Below are 20,783 nucleotides of genomic sequence, written 5' to 3'. Positions count from 1 at the left end.
CCAACTTCAGCGACCATTATTAATCGCGAAATGACATTTTGGGGACACACCCATTACTGTTGCAACAGCAGTGACACTCTGACCTGTTTCGCGCAGTCCAGAACCGTGGGACTGCTACGGTCGCAGGTTCGAATCCTGCCTCTGGCATGATTGTGTGTGATGTCCTTAGGTTAGTTAGGTTTAAGTAGTTCTAAGTTCTAGGGGACTAATGATCACAGCAGTCGAGTCCCATAGTGCTCAGAGCCATTTGAACCATTTGACCTGTTTCGAGCCGTCCAAGTGCTCATCCACGATCGTAAGCACTCAAATGATGTCTTGGAGACATGTTGCCGTACCTCAGGGGAATGTTGCACTTATCGATCCCACAACAACCTTTGTCATCCACCGTACTGCATGAAATGTTGAACGCATACAGAGAATTCGTGTACAGATTTTGCTGCATTTAACGCGTCCCGCCCTCTACATTTCCTTTTATTGTCATTGGTCGAGTGTTCCGTAGTAATTATCGGTTGTTCCTCAGTAGTACGCAGTTGTTCGTTAGCAATTGTCAAGCAGTATAGCAAAGTAACGTAATGCACATTTCTACGTCCATTGAGTGGAAAGGTGAAAATGATTTACAGAGACGTTAATAATAATTGTAATTTAGTAATATCGTGTAGATTACACAAAACTCTGAACCAGGCTTGAAATATTCTTGCGCAGTAACGGAAATATCCGTGAGAAACAAAGTGTATTTCCTTAGTGTGTTCCTGCTACGGTCGCAGGTTCGAATCCTGCCTCGGGCATGGATGTGTGTGATGTCCTTAGGTTAGTTATGTTTAAGTCTATGGGACCTCGGATGTTAAGTCTCATAGTGCTTAGAGCCATTTGCACCATTTGAACCTTAGTATGTTCTTGAAGAATACCTCACATACAAAATGAACTTAGCAAAGGCCGAATTTAACTAATGGAATTGACTGTATTGTGTCAAATATGTAACTTACCGTACATGATGTTTCTGTCACGAACATGCTCATGACTTCTAGAGGCGTGAGGCACTAAAGATACAAAGTGACCTTAACTAAACTTTCCGTCGGTATTTGACAGAACGTAACAACAATATTAAATAGAAAGCTCTTTCCTTGATGTGTTCCAAAATATGCAATAATGTAATATACAGACTTACAGATAACTATACCTATTAAGGACTCATTTCCGATTACATACACAGCAGTACTAAGTATAAAAATGCTAAAATCATAAAAGGACAATTTTAAGTCAGTCAATAACCTCCCATTAAATATGAGAAATGCCAATGCAGTTTACTTTCTCAGGGAAACGGTTAGAAGAACTGCTTTACGAGCAGTCCCAAAAAAAATCCAGCCATCTGCGGCACCTACTACCAACAGTAGGAAAATAATCCCATTCAGCTCTCACAGTTGCTGGATTATAGCCCTCAGCCACAAACTACACACACACTCGTCAACAGAGTATAACAGTTACCACCAGGAATCATTTGAACGTGAGAAACACATCTTGCTGTGACCCCCAGAAGCTACGGGACACAGCGGACATTAAAGAGCACTGAGGTGTCTAAAACTCAAGCGCACCGTAATGAGGACTCCCACGTCACGAACTGTCTTATTCCATCACCTTGTGTGTTACAAATAGTTCTCAAGTGAACCTTCATTCGCCAAACGCGAATACAAGCTAATACAGTGTTCCACTCAGTACGGCATCGAGTACAGTATCAGCAGTACCTCAATACGGCAACAGAATCTTGTATAGAGTCACAGTCAAGGGGAGCCCAACTGGACACTCTAGTCATAGTTCAGGAATAGCCAAGAGTTAACGACATGTCAGTGGAAATGAACATTGAACTATTGTCATGCAACAACTTCATACTACAGTAAAGTATTTATAAGGTTTCTATAAATACATAAATTATCGAAAACTGCTACTAACCTACGATTCCATCTTTTCGCCATATATGTTGCCTACGCTGTTTGGCCCTGTGATCCTGCGATGAAGTTGGATGAGGTTGTATAATGGCCGCGTGCCAGCGAACTACCGTGACCACTTTCGTTGGTGGTGGTGATGGTTGAGGGAGGGGGGCTGGTGGGGGATGCCTCTCTTCCTGCCAAATTTATATGTCGGACGCAATTAACACTAATAAAACCTTGATACAGCTCGTCCTTACTTTTTGACAAACTCACTACATCGCCAAAATTCTGTTTCGTTCTGCAGAGCCACGAAAACTGCTACTAACCTACGATGCCATCTTTTCGCCATATATGTTGCCTACGCTATTTGGCCCTGTGATCCTGCGATGAAGTTGGATGAGGTTGTATAATGGCCGCGTGCCAGCGAACTACCGCGACCACTTTCGTTGGTGGTGGTGATGGTTGAGGGAGGGGGGCTGGTGGGGGGTGCCTCTCTTCCTGCCAAATTTATATGTCGGACGCAATTAACACTAATAAAACCTTGATACAGCTCGTCCTTACTTTTTGACAAACTCACTACATCGCCAAAATTCTGTTTCGTTCTGCAGAACCACGACTAGCGTTATGTGGTGCACGATGGACTGCTTGTCAAGTATAAATTTATATGATCTAGATTCGCAGCTTTTCTTAATACATAACAATGGTTCGGCACCAAAGATGATAGGTGAGTTCTTTTTAGGGTGATACAGATGTTATTGCAAAAGATGTGCGATACGCAAGGTCTCACAGAAATATACCAACATAATTGGAGGGGTGGTGGACTGGGAGGGGGGAGTTGTAGAGGGGGTTGGGTTGTTTTGGGGAACGAGACCAGACAGCGAGGCCATCGGTCTCATCGGATTAGGGAAGGACGGGGAAGGAAGTCGGCCGTGCCCTTTGAAAGGAACCATCCCGGCATTTGCCTGGAGCGATTTATGGAAATCACGGAAAACCTAAATCAGGATGGCCGGACGGAGGATTGAACCGTCGTCCTCCCGAATGCGAGTCCAGTGTTTAACCACTGCGCCACCTCGCTCGGTTGTAGAGGACGTCATGAGAAACAAACTGAAGGTAGCAATCCATGGCTGGCAACGACATCCAACGACGCTGCAGCGTTTCTAATTTACAGGATGAAACCCCTATGCTCAGTAGGTAACAGGAGTAGTGTCGAAGTCTCTGCAGTCACTGCACATAGGGGCACCTATAGCACGGCTGTGGTACGCATGAACTCATTAGACGCCACCTAACGTTCTGAACGATGTCAGTCAATTGCTAGTTCAGTCTGTATTCCGCCAGCGTTATAAGTCACGTTTGCTGCAGAAGAAGTGGTCTGTTGACAAGTATTTTCCTGAGTTCTTTGAAGTTTGTCGGTGTGCTTCTGTTGAACATCAAAAAATAATTCACGCTGTAGGATCGAAAAGACATACAATGGTTTGACGTCGCACAGACTTCAATATGGAGGACATAGAAATAGGCATTCCTGCACTTGAGAAGCACCTGATATAGTGCAAAAAATATAAAAAAATATAAAAACAAGAAAAAATCACCAGATTGATGGAATTCCAGTTCGGTTTTACAGAGCGTGGTCTCCGACATTGGTCCCTTATTTAACCTGCATTTCTCGTTAATCCCTTTCCCAATGCGAAGTACCAAACAACTTTAAAAAAGCTCAGTTGACTCCCGTATAAAAGGATACCAGAACGGAGAGTCAAAAACACAGACCAATATCCGTAACATAAGTTTGCTGCAGAATTCTTGAGAATGTCCTGAATTCGGATATAATAAATTTCCTTGAGACAGAAAGGCTTCTGTCCTCAAATCAGTACGAATTTAGAAAGTATAGCTCGTGCGAAATTCACCTTGCACTTTTCTTACACTATTTCAAGCGAACCATTGATGGACGACAACAGGCAGCTTTCATATCCCGGAAAGCGTTTGACACGATGTCCCACTTCAGACTGTTCACAAATTTGCGAGTGTATATGAATGACTAGAAGACTTTTTAAGAAACAGAACTCAGGAAGTTGTCCCTCAAGACGGGTGTTCCTCAGACACAATGGCATCTTCAGGAGTGCCCCATGGAAGTGTCTTACGGCCACTCTTCTCCTGTATATACGTAAAACTATCTGACGGATGGGGTAAGCAGTAGTCTACAACCGTCTGGAAGCGCGCGACCGCTACGGTCGCAGGTTCGAATCCTGTCTCGGGCATGGATGTGTGTGCTGTCCTTATTGGGGCGCAGACTCCGGAGCAGATTTCCGCCTCTCTCGCCACTGCAAAAGCTAGAAGAGGCTCTGATCGAAGAGTGGCGTAACATTCCACTGGAGACTACACAGACATTATATTTGAGTATTCCAAGAAGAATCTCAGCTTTATTACATGCAAATGGGGGTAGAACCCCTTGTTAATAAATCATTTCGAAGTAAGTACAGGTGTTCACATTATTTTGCCTATCCCCTGTACCTCTTCATGGGATTTGTGACTAATAGTGTTGTGTCGTTCAAGAGAAACTATAGCACTTACTGAGCCAACGTTCGACAGAAAACTTCGTGGATAATACTTGTTTAAAGATTGCTCATTTCTAAACAAATGTGTTTTGCAATGCTGCCTTGCGTGACATTTTATTCTGCAGTACTTTAGAGACTCTCGCTGAAACTGAGTCTTTTAGGTGGGTATAGTGTTGCAAATCTTATTTTTATGTTTTTAGGGTTCCGTATCTCAGTCGGTAAAAAATCAATCCACTCATGTCACATATCTGATACTTGCTAACTCACTCATCAAAACCCAGGGTACTTCCAGTTGACGTAGAACCGTAAAATTTGCCAAGAAGCAAGGTTTCACAGTAGGTACAAGTGAAGGAAAAAAATCCGAAAATTGTTAATTTGTAATTACATCTCACAAAAAATATTTTTTTGCCGTTTGTTGTTCGTCTGTCTGTCTCTCAGTCTGTTAAACCCCTGTTTCTCTGGAACGGATAGAGGTATCCAGTGGAAATTTGTGTCTAATATTAAGGTCTACGGTCCCCTCACAGAGTAAAAATTTTAAGCTTCTAAGTAAATGCAGTCAAAAGATAGTGCCATGTATGTCCCATACTATGATACTCGTACACTCTGTCGTCAAGAGATGTACTTCGACTATGTATATACATGTTGGGCGGCGTGATGGTGTAGCGGTAAATCGCCTGGAAATGGAGACGTCATGAGAGTCTTGGTCGGACCACGGATTTTTTTCAGTCTTCGTTTTGACCTAGCCACCACCACTCAACGATGTGAGAGATCGCCAACAACAGCACGTGGTTCAGATTCCATGTTAAACTGTAGGTCGTCTTTTTCTAATTGGATAATTGCGTACTGAGCCACAAGATATTATTATTGCCTGTATGCATAATTAAGCTTGTACGGAAACCACAGACTGTGAGATCTAGTGGCGCTTTTTCGGATTTTTTTAAATATTTTATCAGCTATTTGTGCTTAATCTGGAGCCTCGATTCATATATCATTAGGCTATCCTTGTGAAATCAGATGAATCGTTCGGAAAAAGACTATTTTATAGAAAATTGGAAACTGAACTCGGTAGGCATGTCGTAACTTTAAATATGTGGAAAACATATTAGGTAGTCGCATAACGGGCGCAACAAAAATTAATAACTGCTGATGAATGAGGAAAGTCACTGTCTTTCTCGAGCAGAAGTTACGGATTAATACCCGCACTGATCTTTTCCTACATCTTCTTCATTATCAATTACTTCCGAGCACGAAAATAACGGCTAATAGTAAACAGTTACCAAACTCCTTGCGTGGTTGAGTGAACCTAGGTTGCGAATCTAACCTGAAACTACTTTGTCGAGGTACGGCATGTCCGAGATGGCCTCGTAAGTCAGCTGTCCATCGTTCTTCTTCATCGTGGCGTCCACCTCCTCTTGTAGATGTTTCTGCACATCTGGGTTGAGGGCCAGCTCGTACAGCGCGAAGCTCATCGTGGTCGACGATGTCTCGAAGCCTGCCAGGAAGAACACGAACGCTTGGGCTGCCACGTCATCCATCGACAACTCTGCGGGGAAAGAACAGAAAATGGTTCGTCAGTCAGAACACAACAGTTGTTCAGCGGCGCGAGGACAGCTGAAGGGGGTGAACCGCATTTCCACCGATAAAATATATGAGGTTGTCCAGGTATATATTTTTAAGTGTTTTGGTGTCCGTGTTGTTTCGTTTAACCATTACGCCCTCCCCTCAATCCATTTATTTTTTATTTCATCTAATAGGTACCTGGAAAGTAACAAGTTATTATATAATGGCTGTAGAAGTTTTCAAATCGATGGAATCGTAATGGAAATAGCGTGTACATATCGGTCTGGATTTCTGCATTCACGGCACGGGTACGCGCCAGCTGGCACCAAGGTCAAATTGCCATACTTGCAAAAATACAGCTGCAAACAACTGGCTGTCATGCCTGACTTGCGCCCCATGCTTGGCATTTGTTCCATTTCACTCGCTCCCTTGTGTTCAACTTCTTCCCTTCGGCGTACGCTCGTTTCTTACATTTGGTGTGCGTACAGTAAGACCTTCAGTACACACACCATCAGATTATTTGACTTGTCACTCTAACGAAGTAGACGAGTGTCAGCAATATTTCTCGTGGTCTTATCGTGGCATGTTTATCTTCTGCCATTAGGTCAGACGATAGAAATGCCACTTGCACGCTTAGAGTAGCAGATTGACGGTAACCAACTGTAAACAGAACTTGATTAATTCTCACGCACATTTATTAAAATAATAACAAGCATAAAAATTACTTAACTTGGTTCTGGATGCTATTTACAATTGACATTCTGAAGTTCCTTTGGTATTGGTACGTTAATCTTATTTTCACTTATATCTCTGATACTTGACAAAAGTGTTTATACATTTATCTTCATGGATATGTACTGGAATATGGTAATCTTATTAGGTGCAGACTGAACCTTGACTATAGACTGGTACAGACAAAGATAGAACTCGTACAGACTGGTACAGACTAATGCAGACTGGTACAGACTGGTGTAGACAAATGCAGACTTTCTAATCGGAGGTCTGTACACTCGTTATAATACCTTGTGCGTTCATGTATCACTGCGCGAGTGTGATCCGCGAGGTGAAAAGGTTCTACGTTAGGAGCAATCTCATTGGCTGCATTACATATTAATACGCAGATCGGCAGAAGCAGAATTTGGTCCGTCTCTATGGCAGCGCCATCTCGTAATGCGGAGGCGGACGAACGTTGCGCCTGTGCTGTTGTGCTTAGCGGGGAGCGCTCTAGTGGGAAAGTTGTGTACATGCTGACTACGCGGAACTATGTACACAACCATTTTCTGCAGTACAAATGATTGCCGCAGGAGGAGCTACGGACAGCAACTGAAAAGATTGATAGCCTGGCTGTTCAACAGCGAGCAAGGATCTGCACGCTATGAAGTGTAGAATACTATCGTCCTGGTGCAGAGATGGTGACGTACTGTGAGCGAAGAGTGATTGCCACAGTTCGTTCACAGACAATAAAGAATTGCCGCTTTAATAGACAATGAATAATTGTCACAGAATGCAAATGACCACTGGCTCGATGAAACTGGTCGTCCATCCATGTCTCGACCTGATGATAAAGTGGCGTCTGTGCAGGAAATGTTTGTTTGCAGCCCTTAGAAATCAACAGATCTGGCAGCACGTGAAAGTGGACTCACAAGGCACGTGGTATGTGAGTTTATTGAATGCGGAAACCTTATAACACTCTGCAGCTAACACTAGATGAATGATCGCAGAAGGGACTATGGCGAGTGAATGATGGGTTCTGTGATTAGGCCGTATTTATACTGGAGATTTTCTCAATCGACACAAATACCTTTACTGGGCGTCTTGTGTTACTACAGTGGAGAAGGTGCAGTCTACCCAAAAGTGTCCGAGTGGTGTGGAATGAACGCCACAAATCTTATTGGGTCATTTATCCTGTGCGGTACAGTTATCACAGAACGCCACCTGAAGATAATTGTAAATTATGTTTGGCCCATAATAGCTGCGTGGGATAACATCGAAGACATATACAATAAGACGCACTACCTCACTTAGTAAATTTAGTGTGTGCGTGGTTGGAAGAAAAGTTTCCATGACGTTGGCTGGGAAGGAGTGGACCTCATGAGTGAGCTGCACAAGTCCATACTTGACACCATGTGACTTCTTTTTATGGGGCTGTGCAAAATGTGAGGTGTATCGGACGAACTTCGCACACTGCAAGAACTGAAACCATCGATTCTGGATGCCTTCGGAAACACCCCAAGCGACATCCACAAGAAGAATGTGGATCCCATGTGCAGGCGCTTAAGATGAGCGGTCTACGTCACAGTCGCCTACATTGAATTATAAGTGTGAGTCTACATTGTATAAATGTCGGCATGATATTAATTTCAATAAATTAGCTACTTAGTTACATGTACCATAGAGATCACTTGAACGCTTCTGTTGTCGGAGTGACGTGGAACAAGTCAGTTTACAGGATGTGTGTACATGATTGGTCTTAAAACTGATAAATACATTATTATATTTTAGTCCTACTTATGCAATTACACTTCATTTTTTTTTTACTGTTTAACAGTTTTAAGTAGAAATTCATCAATGGAATAGAGGGAATTGTCCAGGAGAAATGATTTTAAATTACGCTGGAAACTTTATTCGCTACCTGTCTGACATTTTTCAAATTGTGATCGATTATTTATGACGAATTTCATTTATGAATATATGTACTATGATGAAGTAGTTAAAATGCCCAGCACTTTGAAGAGATAATTGCATGACGTACGTGGGTGAATAACACACATTGTTCTTACTGCTCGTTTTTGTGTTATCAAACTTTCTTTCTAAGTGATGAGAAATCCCAGAAGATGATTACGTTCGATGTTACTGAGTAGAAATATGCAAAATATCTCAGGAGGTTGATATGTTTGTTTGCAAGATTAGCAGTCCTAGGAAGAGTAAAAGTAGCAGAACTTAATTGTACCAATTACGCTTGTTGAATGTTAAGTGGAAGATCATTCACATATATGAGGAATATTGAATCCTGTGAGACTCCCTTTGCCTTTTTTTTTCTACAGTCGCTACAGTTTCCTACCTTTCCGACATTGTCTGAATTATTCGGCGCAGCCTTATGCATTCTGTTAAGCATAATTCGAACCATCTACGTGGAATTTATACACCTTTTTTCGATATCTAATTACTTTCAGACACACCGTATATTGCACCGAGGAAATACGGTGCAAATTTCGACGCTCTTGTCTGTAAACAAACTTGTTCCATTCACCCACAGTACTACGCCATTTGCTGTTAAAACATCATTGCTCAAAAAAATGTTCAAATGTGTGTGAAATCTTATGGGACTTAACTGCTAATATCATCAGTACCTAAGCTTACACACTACGTAACCTAAATTATCCTAAGGACAAACACAGACAACCATGCCCGAGGGAGGACTCGAACCTCCGTCGGGACCAGCCGCACAGTCCATGACACATCAATGCTCATTTTTATCTTCACCACGAAACTTGCATACTTTACTGTTCGGTTCTGTCTCAAATTTGTTTTTTCATTATCGTTATTTATTAGAGATGATACACAGCAGCAGGGATAGGTCTGCTGACAAAGAATTGGACAATATGAACTTCTCGCATGGATCCCCTGAATGCAATGTAAGAGCAGCCTGACCGCGCTATGCTGAGCTATTCCCGCAGCGACATAGTGATGATGATGAAGATGATGATGATGATGATGATGGTGATGATTTTGGTTTGTGTGGCGCTCAACTACGCGGTTATCAGCGCCTGTACAATTTCCCAACCTTTGCTCAGTCCAATTTCGCCACTTTCATGAATGATGATGAAATGATGAGGACAACACGAACACCCAGTCATCTCGAGGTTGGTTAAAATCCCTGACCCCGCCGGGAATCGAACCCGAGCTCCCTGCAGCGACAGCAACCACATCACTGAGTCTGCAAGACAATCTATGGAGCGTCGCAGTACACTTCTCCGCGATCAAAGTGGTCTGTAAGGAGCTGAGCAGGAACCGAATGTAAACCACTCTCCAGCTACAACAATAAGAGAAATTCTCAGTCTTGCACTACCGGTTTCGGAAGATTGCCTTCCAGACTCAAATAACAAGCAACTCTGACAATAATGGTGCGACTGTATTATAAAAAAATCGTACAAAGACTGACAGCTTCCGAAACTGAAAGAGGACATAATCAAATATATACGTAGTTTAATATTATTCTGAAGTAGCTTTTCCGTTGTATTTTGTTTAAGAACAAATGCTGGTGCGGCAGCATTTGTTCAGCTCGGTACTTCCACGATCTGATGTGACAGTTGGACAGAAAGTGGCGTGATATCTCTCAGGAGGACATCCTACAACTCTATCAATCAACACCTGGGGCCAGATATGGAGCAACACTTATTGAATTGCTCAGCTCGTGAAGGTCTCGAATAAATCAAGGTCTTGAATAAGTCACCAATTTTTCTGAAATGGTTACTATTAGTTAGATGTGTACAGACAATCAATTCGTCCAATACGGGTTATTCCTTTGCGGTGCGAAATTTTCCTCCCGTCACAGTGTATTACAAAAAGTTCATGTAAGAATGTGTTCCAAAATCCTTCGTTAGGGAAGTATGAAAATATTTGTTATTCATGAAATAAAAATCATAAATTAAACAAGCACATTTACGTCTACAAACATTGCTCGAGGTGACCTCCTCCTGCTTCCATACATCCCATGAGCCTGCGTTTCATACTTTGCAGTATGTCGTGGGAAACTCCTGCTGTTTTCCTTATTTGGTCAAATCCATTTCCAATACTCTCCCTCAGAATATTGACACTGGGTGCGGGAATTGAATGCAGCAAGGATTTTACGAGGGTCACTCCAAAAAAAATGCACACTATTTTTTTTTAATCCATCTTTAATTTTACATGATTGAAAGTCTTACAGTGTGTGACTACATCATTTAGGAACAATATTTTCATTTCTCCACATAATTTCCATACCTCTCAACTGCCTCACGCAATCTTGGAACCAGCGCCTGTATACCCGCACGGTAAAATTCTGGATCCACCTGTTGGAGCCACTGTTTGGCAGCGTGAACAAGGGAGTCATCATTTTCAAACCTTGTTCCACGAAGAGAGTCTTTCAGTTTCCCAAAGAGATGATAGTCACATGGAGCCACGTCAGGACTGTAAGTCGGGTGTTTAAGTGTTGTCCATCCGAGTTTTGTGATCGCTTCCACGGTTTTTTGACTGACATATGGCCGTGCATTGTCGTGCAGCAGCAAAACATCCTGCTTTTGTAGATGTGGCCAAACACGACACAGTCGAGCTTGAAGTTTCTTCAGTGTCATCACATATGTATTATAATTTATGGCGGTTCCGCTTGGCATGATGTCCACAAGCAAGAGTCCTTCAGAATCGAAAAAGACCGTAGCCATAACTTATCCAGCAGTAGCTGTGGTTCTGATATTTTTCTTGGGTGAATTTGCACGATGCCACTCCATTGATTGCCTCTTCGTCTCTGATGAAAAATGATGGAGCCATGTTTCATCACCTGTCACAATTCTTCCAAGAAATTCATCCCCACCATTCTCGTACTGTTCCAAAAGTTCGCTGCATACGGTTTTTCTTGTTTCTTTGTGAGCCACTGTCCACATCCTGGGAACCCACCTGGCACAAACCTTTTCTAACGCCAACACTTTTAGTATTCTGCAAACACTTCCTTCCCCTGTCCCAACGTAGCGTGACGATTCCTTCACTGTGATGCGTCTGTCAGCAGTCACCAATTCGTTAACTCTGTGCACATTGTCTGGAGTATGTGCAGTACGAGGCCTGCCGCTGCGAGGACAATCCTCAATATTGTCGTGCCTGCTTTCATCATGTAACCTGCTTGCCCACAGACTAACTGTACTGCGATCGACAGCAGCACCTCCATACACCTTTTTCAAACTTTTGTGGATGTTTCCCACTGCCTCGTTTTCACAGCACAGGAATTCTATGACAGCACGTTGCTTTTGACGAACGTCAAATGTAGCAACCATCTTGAAGACATGCTGTGACGGCGCCACTCACGGGAACAGGTTGAACTAAGCTCGAAAACAAGCGAGATGGATGTATCTACACACTGAAAAACTTTTACACATGCAGAATTAAAACTGTATTTTTACAAAAATAGTGTGCAATTCTTTTGGAGTGACCCTCGTATATGTCCCAAGAGGGGAAAAAATGTCCACTGGATTCAAGTCTAGCGGTCGGGCAGGCCATGCTACGAATTCACTGCGACCAATCCTGTCATTTGGAAACTGCTGATCGTGATGATAGCGAAATATCAGTGTAAAGTAGAGGAAGCATCATTGTGCATAAACCATATTCGCTAGATGATCTCTCAAGTTACATCATGTAAATGGAGCAACTCGTGCCTATCGTTGTGATGTGTTGTGCGGTTCTAGGCGCTTCAGTCTGGAACCACGTGACCACTACGGTCGCAGCTTCGAATCCTGCCTCGGGCATGGATGTGTGTGATGTCCTTAGGTTAGTTAGGTTTAAGTAGTTCTAAGTTCTAGGGTACTGATGACCACAGATGTTAAGTCCCATAGTGCTCAGAGGCATTTGAACCATTTTTTGTTGTGATGGAGATTACTCTATACACAGAAAAACAGCAATCAGTCGAAACAAAAAGGTTTACCACCTGTAAACAAGAAAGCAAGTAAAAAAGCACATCTGAGGTAAATTACACAACCTCGAGACAAAAAGGTTTACCAACTGTAAACAAGAAAGCAAGTAAAAAATCACATCTGAGGTAAATTATACAACCAGGAGTCGCTACAGGGGATTCCTTTCAGATCTCCCTTAATGAAGGATTCTCGGATCCATGTTCATATGAACGTTTCATAATCTTTTGATGTCAAGAATAAATCCATAAAGTTTCTGACATTTTTTATACATTCTATACATAGGATAGGACATAATCAAGGAAGAAACACACATAAGAAAAAGCAAATAACCTCCAAAACAAAACATTTTCACCCTTAATTCGAAATCAGAATATGAAGCAACAGTGAAGCGGGTAAAACAAATGAAAACTCTACGTCTGGAGGGCATACTAGCTAAACTATAAAAAATTATGTAGAACAAATTACAAGAAATATTTTCAAAATTGGGATATTTCTTAAGCGGATCATATAATAACCCAGCTGAAAAACGCCCGCCTTCATCATGAAACATTCTGACATGCGAACATGTTCGCACTCTTAACACAGAACATTCTAAATCGTCTTGCACATTCTTTCTTAGTAGTCAAGCTTTCGTACTCAGCATCTGCCTGTCACAGTCCCTGACTGTCTCTTTCTCTCCCACTGAAACTATTTCCTATCGGTTTCTCCGACTGACCCTGTCTTCATATCTCTCTCTCTCTCTCTCTCTCTCTCTCTCTCTCTCTCTCTCTAGCTCTTCCTCATCACTTCTGTCCCACGGCCTTTCTTTGTTCAATTCTTTTTCGCTCCCACTATCATTGTCTCTTTCTTTCTCTCTTAGTCAGCCACCCTTCCCTTCAACCATCATTGTCTCCTCTCCCAGCATGTCCTTGGGGATGGTTTGCTCGGTGTTTTGACCTCGTAAACCGGAACACTTTAACACGTGGGTACAGGATATGGGGGGAACTGGGCAACTTTTTTTCGTGTTATATTTCCCTGGTCTGGAGGTAGGTGTCAAGTCCCCCCATGGCTGTGCATGGTCTCCACTCATATTTCCTTTTCATTTTCGCTGTCTCCTCTCTCTTTTGATCCCACTGCTACTATTTTCATCCATCTCTGTTTCTCATTTACTGCCTATCTGTCTCACACAATTACTGTCACCGCTCTCTTTTTCTCCCATTGGCACACTGTCTTTCTGCTATTCTCTTTCAGCACAAAAAACTGCAAATACGTTCACATCCCAAAATTTTTGTTGAGGAAGGTGGAATGAGGATTGAGGTAGTTGGTTCCCCATTTTTCTGTTCCAGTCTTTTAATGAGTAATATGCTGGCCCTTTTGTGCTCCAACACGTTCATTTTCCAGCTGGTTCCCTGCTTTTCCCTGATAAATAAAGGTGGGCTGCCTATATGAAACGATTTCTGGAGATCAATAAAGTTTTGACATTTTATTTATATGGTCCAATATAAATATATACGTTGATACTCAGTGCACATAAATAATATTAACACAAAATCGCCTCCCATCCAACGCAAGCTCACATTACACTACTTTATTAAAAATGCACAACGTTATTAGGCTACACCTGCAGTGTACCAAAAAAATGCGGTGTTTTATTTTCAACAACAGGGAATTTCGTGTAACAAAACCATTTTTTTAAATTAAAAATACAATAATTTCTAGATCAATACAGCCTTCCACATATTTTATGTGCAGAAGTACGGTAACTTTGAACGTCTCGACCCTGGTAAAGGATAATGACACTGAAAAAAAATCCAACGTCTCCGAGAACACCACCTAAGGAACGTAGGGAAAAAATTTCGACGATTTGCTGTAAATATAAATTACAGAAGTGGACATACCCGACAACTGGTAACTTCACTATCAAAAATCACGGTTTTTCAGATGTATCTAGACAAAGGTTAAAACATTTCGAAAACGATAAAATGACATTTCTAGATAAAAGTCTAAACCATCTACTATTAAAATTTGAACTATTTTCTATTGTTAGTCATTTACGTAATTGGAGCTCACAGTGAAAAACGTCTAAAACCAAATTTCGCTGTTTTCTGCGTAGGTATGGTAACTTTAAACTACTGTCTCGGTAACGGGTAATGATATCGAAACAAATTTCGATGTTCCCCGACAACGTTATCTTAGGATCGTATAGCAAAAATTTCGACGATCTGCCAAAGACAGAAATTATAAAACTGACCATCTCCACAACTGATGCTTTTGGTACCCAATGAATCATGATTTTTCGGGGTTTTCTCAGGAAATACCCATAAACAAATATTGATTTTCTAAGCCGTCTAAGGCCCACCATAGACCACCCACAATCTATAAGAACCAACTGTTTTGCTCAACTTGACTGGTCTGGAAGAAATGTGTAACGTTTAAAAATTTTGATCCTTAACTGTATGATAGCTACAGTATGTCCGACAGGCATGCAAATGTGCGTAGGCCAAGGGCTATCCAAAACACTTAACCCTCTATCATCAATAGAACCTGAAACATTCCCCTCCTGAAAAATCATATTGCTGCGTGCGCCTTTTTCGAACATATTGGTACCGACGGACCGATAAATCATAGCAAACGTTTCTTACTTTACGTGTTAAGTAGGATCGATCACGGCTACGTCAGCGACTGTAGGTATCGAGTTTTCTGAACTTACTCCAGTTGTCCACATCCTTGGAGCTATCCGTGAGGCCGTTGAGCTTATCGTCATCGACGAAGCCCTTGTTCTTGAGCTGTATCAGCAGGTGCATGAAGTCGTTGCGTGTCACGCTGTTCTTCTCCCGGTACTCCACGGTCTCTCTCACCATGTTCCGGAAGAACTGCGACACTTCTTCCGTTCCACCAGCAACCCTGTGGCCAAGAACGATTTCAATGTGTACTTAAAAATTGCCTACATATTAACAGCCTTCTCTTAGATAAATATAATCTGCGACCAATATGTAGACGACTTTCATACAAATATAGCTCGCGCCTTTCTTCTTCTCACTAAGAGATCTGCAGATAAGAACTAGAGCACAGGTAAAATTACGTAAGTAACTATGGCGCTACTTCTAAACTTAGCTTTTGTTTTATCTTTCATCCTATGTAATCCTTGTATGGGAACTGCAATACGACATTACTACGTACGTCTCCAGAGATTTTTATACCACTGTAAGGAATTGTGGTGTGTCAAATATACTACCTTATGTGATAAGAACTACCCGGACACCCCGAAAAACATACGTTTTTCATATAAGGTGCATTGTGCTGCCACCTGCTGCCAGGTACTGCATATCAGCGACCTCAGTAGTAATTAGACATCGTGAGAGAGCAGAATGGGGCGCTCTGAGGAACTCACGGACTTCAAACATAGTCATGTGATTGGGTGTTGGTTGTGTCATATGTCTGTACGCGAGATTTCCGCACTCCTAAACATTCCTATCTCCACTGTTCCCGAAGTGATAGGGAAGTGGAAACGTGAAGGGACACGTACAGCGCAAAAGCGTACAGTCCGACCTCGTCTGTCGACTGGCAGAGACCGCCGTCAGTTGAAGAGGGTTGTAATGTGTAATAGGCAAACATCTATCTAGACCATCACACAGGAAGTCCAAACTGCATCAGGATTCACTGCAAGTACTCTGACAGTTAAGCGGGAGGTGAGAAAAGTTGGATTTCTTGGTCCAGCGGCTGCTCATAAGCCACACATCATGCTGGTAAATGCCCAACGACAACTCGCTTGGTGTAAGGAGCGTAAACATTGGACGACTGAACAGTGGAAAAACGTTGTGTGGAGTGACGAATCACGCTACACAATGTGGCGATCCGATGGCAGGGCGTGGATATGGCGAATTCCCGTTGAGCGTCATCTGCCAGCGTGTATAGTGCCAACAGTAAAATTCGGAGGTGGTGGTGTTATGGTGTGGTCGTGATTTTCATGGAGGGAGTTTCAAATGGTTCAAATGGCGCTGAACTCTTAACTTCCTCGGCCATCAGTCCCCTAGAACTTAGAACTACTGAAACCTAACTAACCTAAGGACATCACACACATCGATGCCCAAGGCAGGATTCGAACCTGCGTCCATAGCGGTCGCGCGGTTCCAGACTGTAGCGCTTAGTAGTGATCGGCCATCCCGGCAAGCGGAGGGAGTTTGTACCCCTTGTTGTTTTGCAAGGCACTGTCACAGCACAGGCCTACATTGATGTTTTAAGCACCTTCTTGCTTCCCACTGTTGAATAGTAATTCGGAGATGGCGATTGCATCATTCAACACGATAGCGCACCTGTTCATAACCCACGACCTGTGGCGGAATCGTTAGGCGACAATCACATCTCTTAAATGTAGACTTTCACGGACGGAAATATCATGTCCATTATAATTATCCGGGCTGTTATGCCGTGGTCGGTTGATGAATTCTGTGTCAATTCTCAACAATTCTCTACTGACTGAGTAGCGAGCCAGTGGGTGTGTTGTACCTTCCATCGAGCTACGGACCCCCTTGAAGATGTCTCCCGCAGTCGGAGACGAAACGTTGAGATTTGACACAGAATTCATCAACCAACCACGGCATAACAGCCCGGCTAATTATAATGGACATAATAACATCTCTGTAATGGACTGGCCTACACAGAGTCCTGACCTGAATCCTATAGAACACCTTTGGAATGTTTTGACGGCCGTTGTGGCCGAGCGTTTCTTAGCGCTTCAGTCTGGAGTGTTTCTTGGCAACTATTCTCTTGCGGACTTGTCTGTAGTAATGTAATTCGCGCTCTTCACAGAACACAAACAGAATAATGACACTGCCGCGACAGCGCCATTGGTGAACATGCTTACCCGAGTGCCTTGGCTAACAGGGGGACGAAATCGTACATGATCTGAGCGATCTTGGACTTGAGCGAGGGCTCAAACACCTTGCGCCCCCACTGCCGGAACTCGGCCTCTGGGTTCCTCTGGCAGTTGCACTCCACGCCGAAGGCTACAGACGCGATGACGTCCGTGGCGTACCTGGCGGACACCTCCCGCATCTCAACCACCTCTCCACGCCTCGCTGAATCTCCCAACACCTCCACCATCTCGCGGCCGCAGTCCTGCATCGTCTGCGAATGGAATACACCAGTTTGTAAATAGCGTTCAGGGGATGTCGGCTCAATCTATACACACTGTAAATTAAAGTGTCCCGCTGCGCTTTTCTTTTTGTGTGGTATGGCTAACCTTACAAGGAACCCCTTGAACACGAGGTCACAGTAGGTCAATGATGTTTACGGCTTTCGACGCCCCACATATTGTCTATGTAAATAGCGTTCAGGGAATGTCGGCTCAAACTATACACATTGTAAATTAAAGTGTGTCGCTGCGTTTTTCTGTTTGTGTGCTATGGCTAATCTTACAAGGAACCCATTGAATGCGAGGTCACAATAGGTCAATGATGTTTACGGCTTTCGACACCCCACATATTGTCTATGTAAATAGCGTTCAGGGAATGTCGGCTCAAACTATACACATTGTAAATTAAAGTGTGTCGCTGCGTTTTTCTGTTCGTGTGGTATGGCTAATCTTACAAGGAACCCATTGAACGCGAGGTCACAATAGGCCAATGACGTTTACGGCTTTTCGACCACGTACCCACAACATTGGCTGCTAATGGAGGCAGGGGGCGGGACTGGAGGTATCTCGTGGTGAGCGTAGCACAGCGCGTAGTTGAATTGCTAAGACGACGAGTAACTCAGAACCAATGATAAACATAGCAAACATTGCGTAATATCTACAGTGCCGAAGTTGACATTTCGCCAGTAAGGAACCCAAGGAATTTTGCAGAGTGAGAGAGAATTTTGCTATAAATTTAAGTGATGCATTGTAGGTAAATAAATGTGCACCTAGACGAACAGAAGCAGAGCCTAATTTTATTAACAACATTTGATATAATGTAGGTTTGGATGTTTGTACCATGATGCCTGAACGCTGATAATGAGTATACCCAGAAGTTGATAAATAAAACATTTATGCATCTATATAGCGTTCGTGAACATTATATCACAATATTACGTTCAGTCTGAGTGTAAGAACTGTATCAGACTAAGTAAGACAGTTTAGTTTAATGTGATTTTCTTCATAACTGGTACTTGAGTAACGTGCCTGCAACACATATTACTGGGGTTTCATTTAGAACCACCAGTCACTTCTAGTATTTAGGTTTTTTAATTTTAAACAATATGTTCTTCCACTAGTGCTATATGTGTACTTTATATTGGTGAATAAGTATCCAACGTCGTATTCCCATTTAAAAATTGTTAAGAAGTCATCGACATATAATTTTTATACCCGTAAGTACATACAGAAATATTTTAGGTGCTTTACTCACTGTTTATGCCTGTTTCTTTTCTTAACAAACAAATTAAGACGTTAAAATCATATGGCATTGCAGGTCTTTATGAAATTTGTCTGTGTGTGTGTGTGTGTGTGTGTGTGTGTCTGTGTGTGTGTGTGTGTGTGTGTGTGTGTGTGTGTGAGTGAGTGCGTGCGTGTGTGTGTGCGCGCGCGCGTGAGTGCGTAAGGGTGAGTGTGTAAGGGTGTGTGTGTTATGCAGTTACCGAAAAACGTCGTGAAGAGATTTGAAACTAGTTAAGTAAAACAGAATAAACTTGAAATTATAAATAGCGACTAGATTTCATAACTTCATTAATACACCTGAGATTTTTCCGAAATGGAAGCACAGCATCCATACATCACGATAGCTTATGGTCTTAGAAATGCAAATTTCACATTCACTGCTCAGAGGGTACTCACCTGGCACATCATCTTGAGCTTTCCTGACGTAAAGGTCGGGGTCAACTTGGTTCGCAACCGTTTCCATTTGTTGCCTCCAATGAAGAATAGGTTGTGGTTCAACGGTTCCCGCTCGTTGAAAGGGACTCCTCTGTTCCGGAACGAGTCAAAATCTTTGACCAGTACCATGCGTATGAGGTCAGGGTCAACCAGGACGAGCATTGGTTTGGTGAATCCGTAAATTCCCACATACCTCTCACCTGCAGAAGGAAACCACAAACTCAAAATGTGGGTTACAACGCCAAAAATACCTGGTGTTTGTATTTTAATTCATATTCTAGCTAACATCTTAACTTTATAATTATGAGAGTAAATGTTTAGATAACAGTAAAATTCATGTTGTTGTTGTTGTCTTCAGTCCTCAGACTGGTTTGATGCAGCTCTCCATGCTACTCTATACTGTGCAAGATTCTTCATCTCCCAGTACCTACTGCAACCTACATCCTTCTGAATCTGCTTAGTATATTCATCTCTTGGTCTCCCTCTACGATTTTTACCCTCCACGGTGCCCTCCAATACTAAATTGGTGATCCCTTGATGCCTCAGAACATGTCCTACCAACCGATCCTTTCTTCTAGTCAAGTTGTGCCACAAACTTCTCTTCTCCCCAATCCTATTCAATACCTCCTCATTAGTTACGTGATCTATCCACCTTATCGTCAGCATTCTTCTGTAGCACCACATTTCGAAAGCTTCTATTCTCTTCTTGTCCAAACTAGTTATCGTCCATGTTTCACTTCCATACATGGCTAAACTCAAAACAAATACTTTCAGAAACGACTTCCTGATACATATATCTATATTCGATGTTAACAAATTTCTCTTCTTCAGAAACGTTTTCCTTGCCATTCCCAGTCTACATTTTATATCCTCTCTACTTCGACCATCATCAGTTATTTTACTTCCTAAATAGCAAAACTCTTTTACTACTTTAAGTGTCTCATTTCCTAATCTAATTCCCTCAGCAACACCCGATTTAATTTCACTACATTCCATTATCCTCGTTTTGCTTTTGTTGATGTTCATCTTATATCCTCCTTTCAAGACACTGTTCATTCCGTTCAACTGCTCTTCCAAGTCCTTTGCCGTCTCTGACAGAATCACAATGTCATCGGCGAACCTCAAAGTTTTTACTTCTTCACCATGAATTTTAATACCTACTCCAAATTTTTCTTTTGTTTCCTTTACTGCTTGCTCAATATACAGATTGAATAACATCGGGGAGAGGCTACAACCCTGTCTCACTCCTTTCCCAACCACTGCTTCC

The 20,783-nt window shown here is 42.5% G+C and overlaps 1 protein-coding gene across 1 annotated transcript in view; it reads right to left on the bottom strand.

The window, feature by feature from the left end:
* The window catches only part of LOC126273117 (probable cytochrome P450 6a13), a 60,912-nt gene that overhangs the window by 18,752 nt on the left and 21,377 nt on the right, over positions 1-20,783 (bottom strand). The window contains exons 3-6 of the mRNA XM_049976569.1: positions 19,478-19,716; positions 17,528-17,790; positions 15,374-15,567; positions 5,790-6,011 (exon numbers count right to left, since the gene is read on the bottom strand). Of these exons, the coding sequence (XP_049832526.1) occupies positions 5,790-6,011; positions 15,374-15,567; positions 17,528-17,790; positions 19,478-19,716 (918 nt within the window). The remainder of the gene's footprint in view (positions 1-5,789; positions 6,012-15,373; positions 15,568-17,527; positions 17,791-19,477; positions 19,717-20,783) is intronic.

This window comes from Schistocerca gregaria, chromosome 5 (genome assembly GCF_023897955.1).
Source record: "Schistocerca gregaria isolate iqSchGreg1 chromosome 5, iqSchGreg1.2, whole genome shotgun sequence".
Taxonomy (NCBI): domain Eukaryota; kingdom Metazoa; phylum Arthropoda; class Insecta; order Orthoptera; family Acrididae; genus Schistocerca; species Schistocerca gregaria.
The sequence above is the reverse complement of the archived record's forward strand: the minus strand, read 5'-3'. Positions and strand labels throughout refer to the sequence as shown.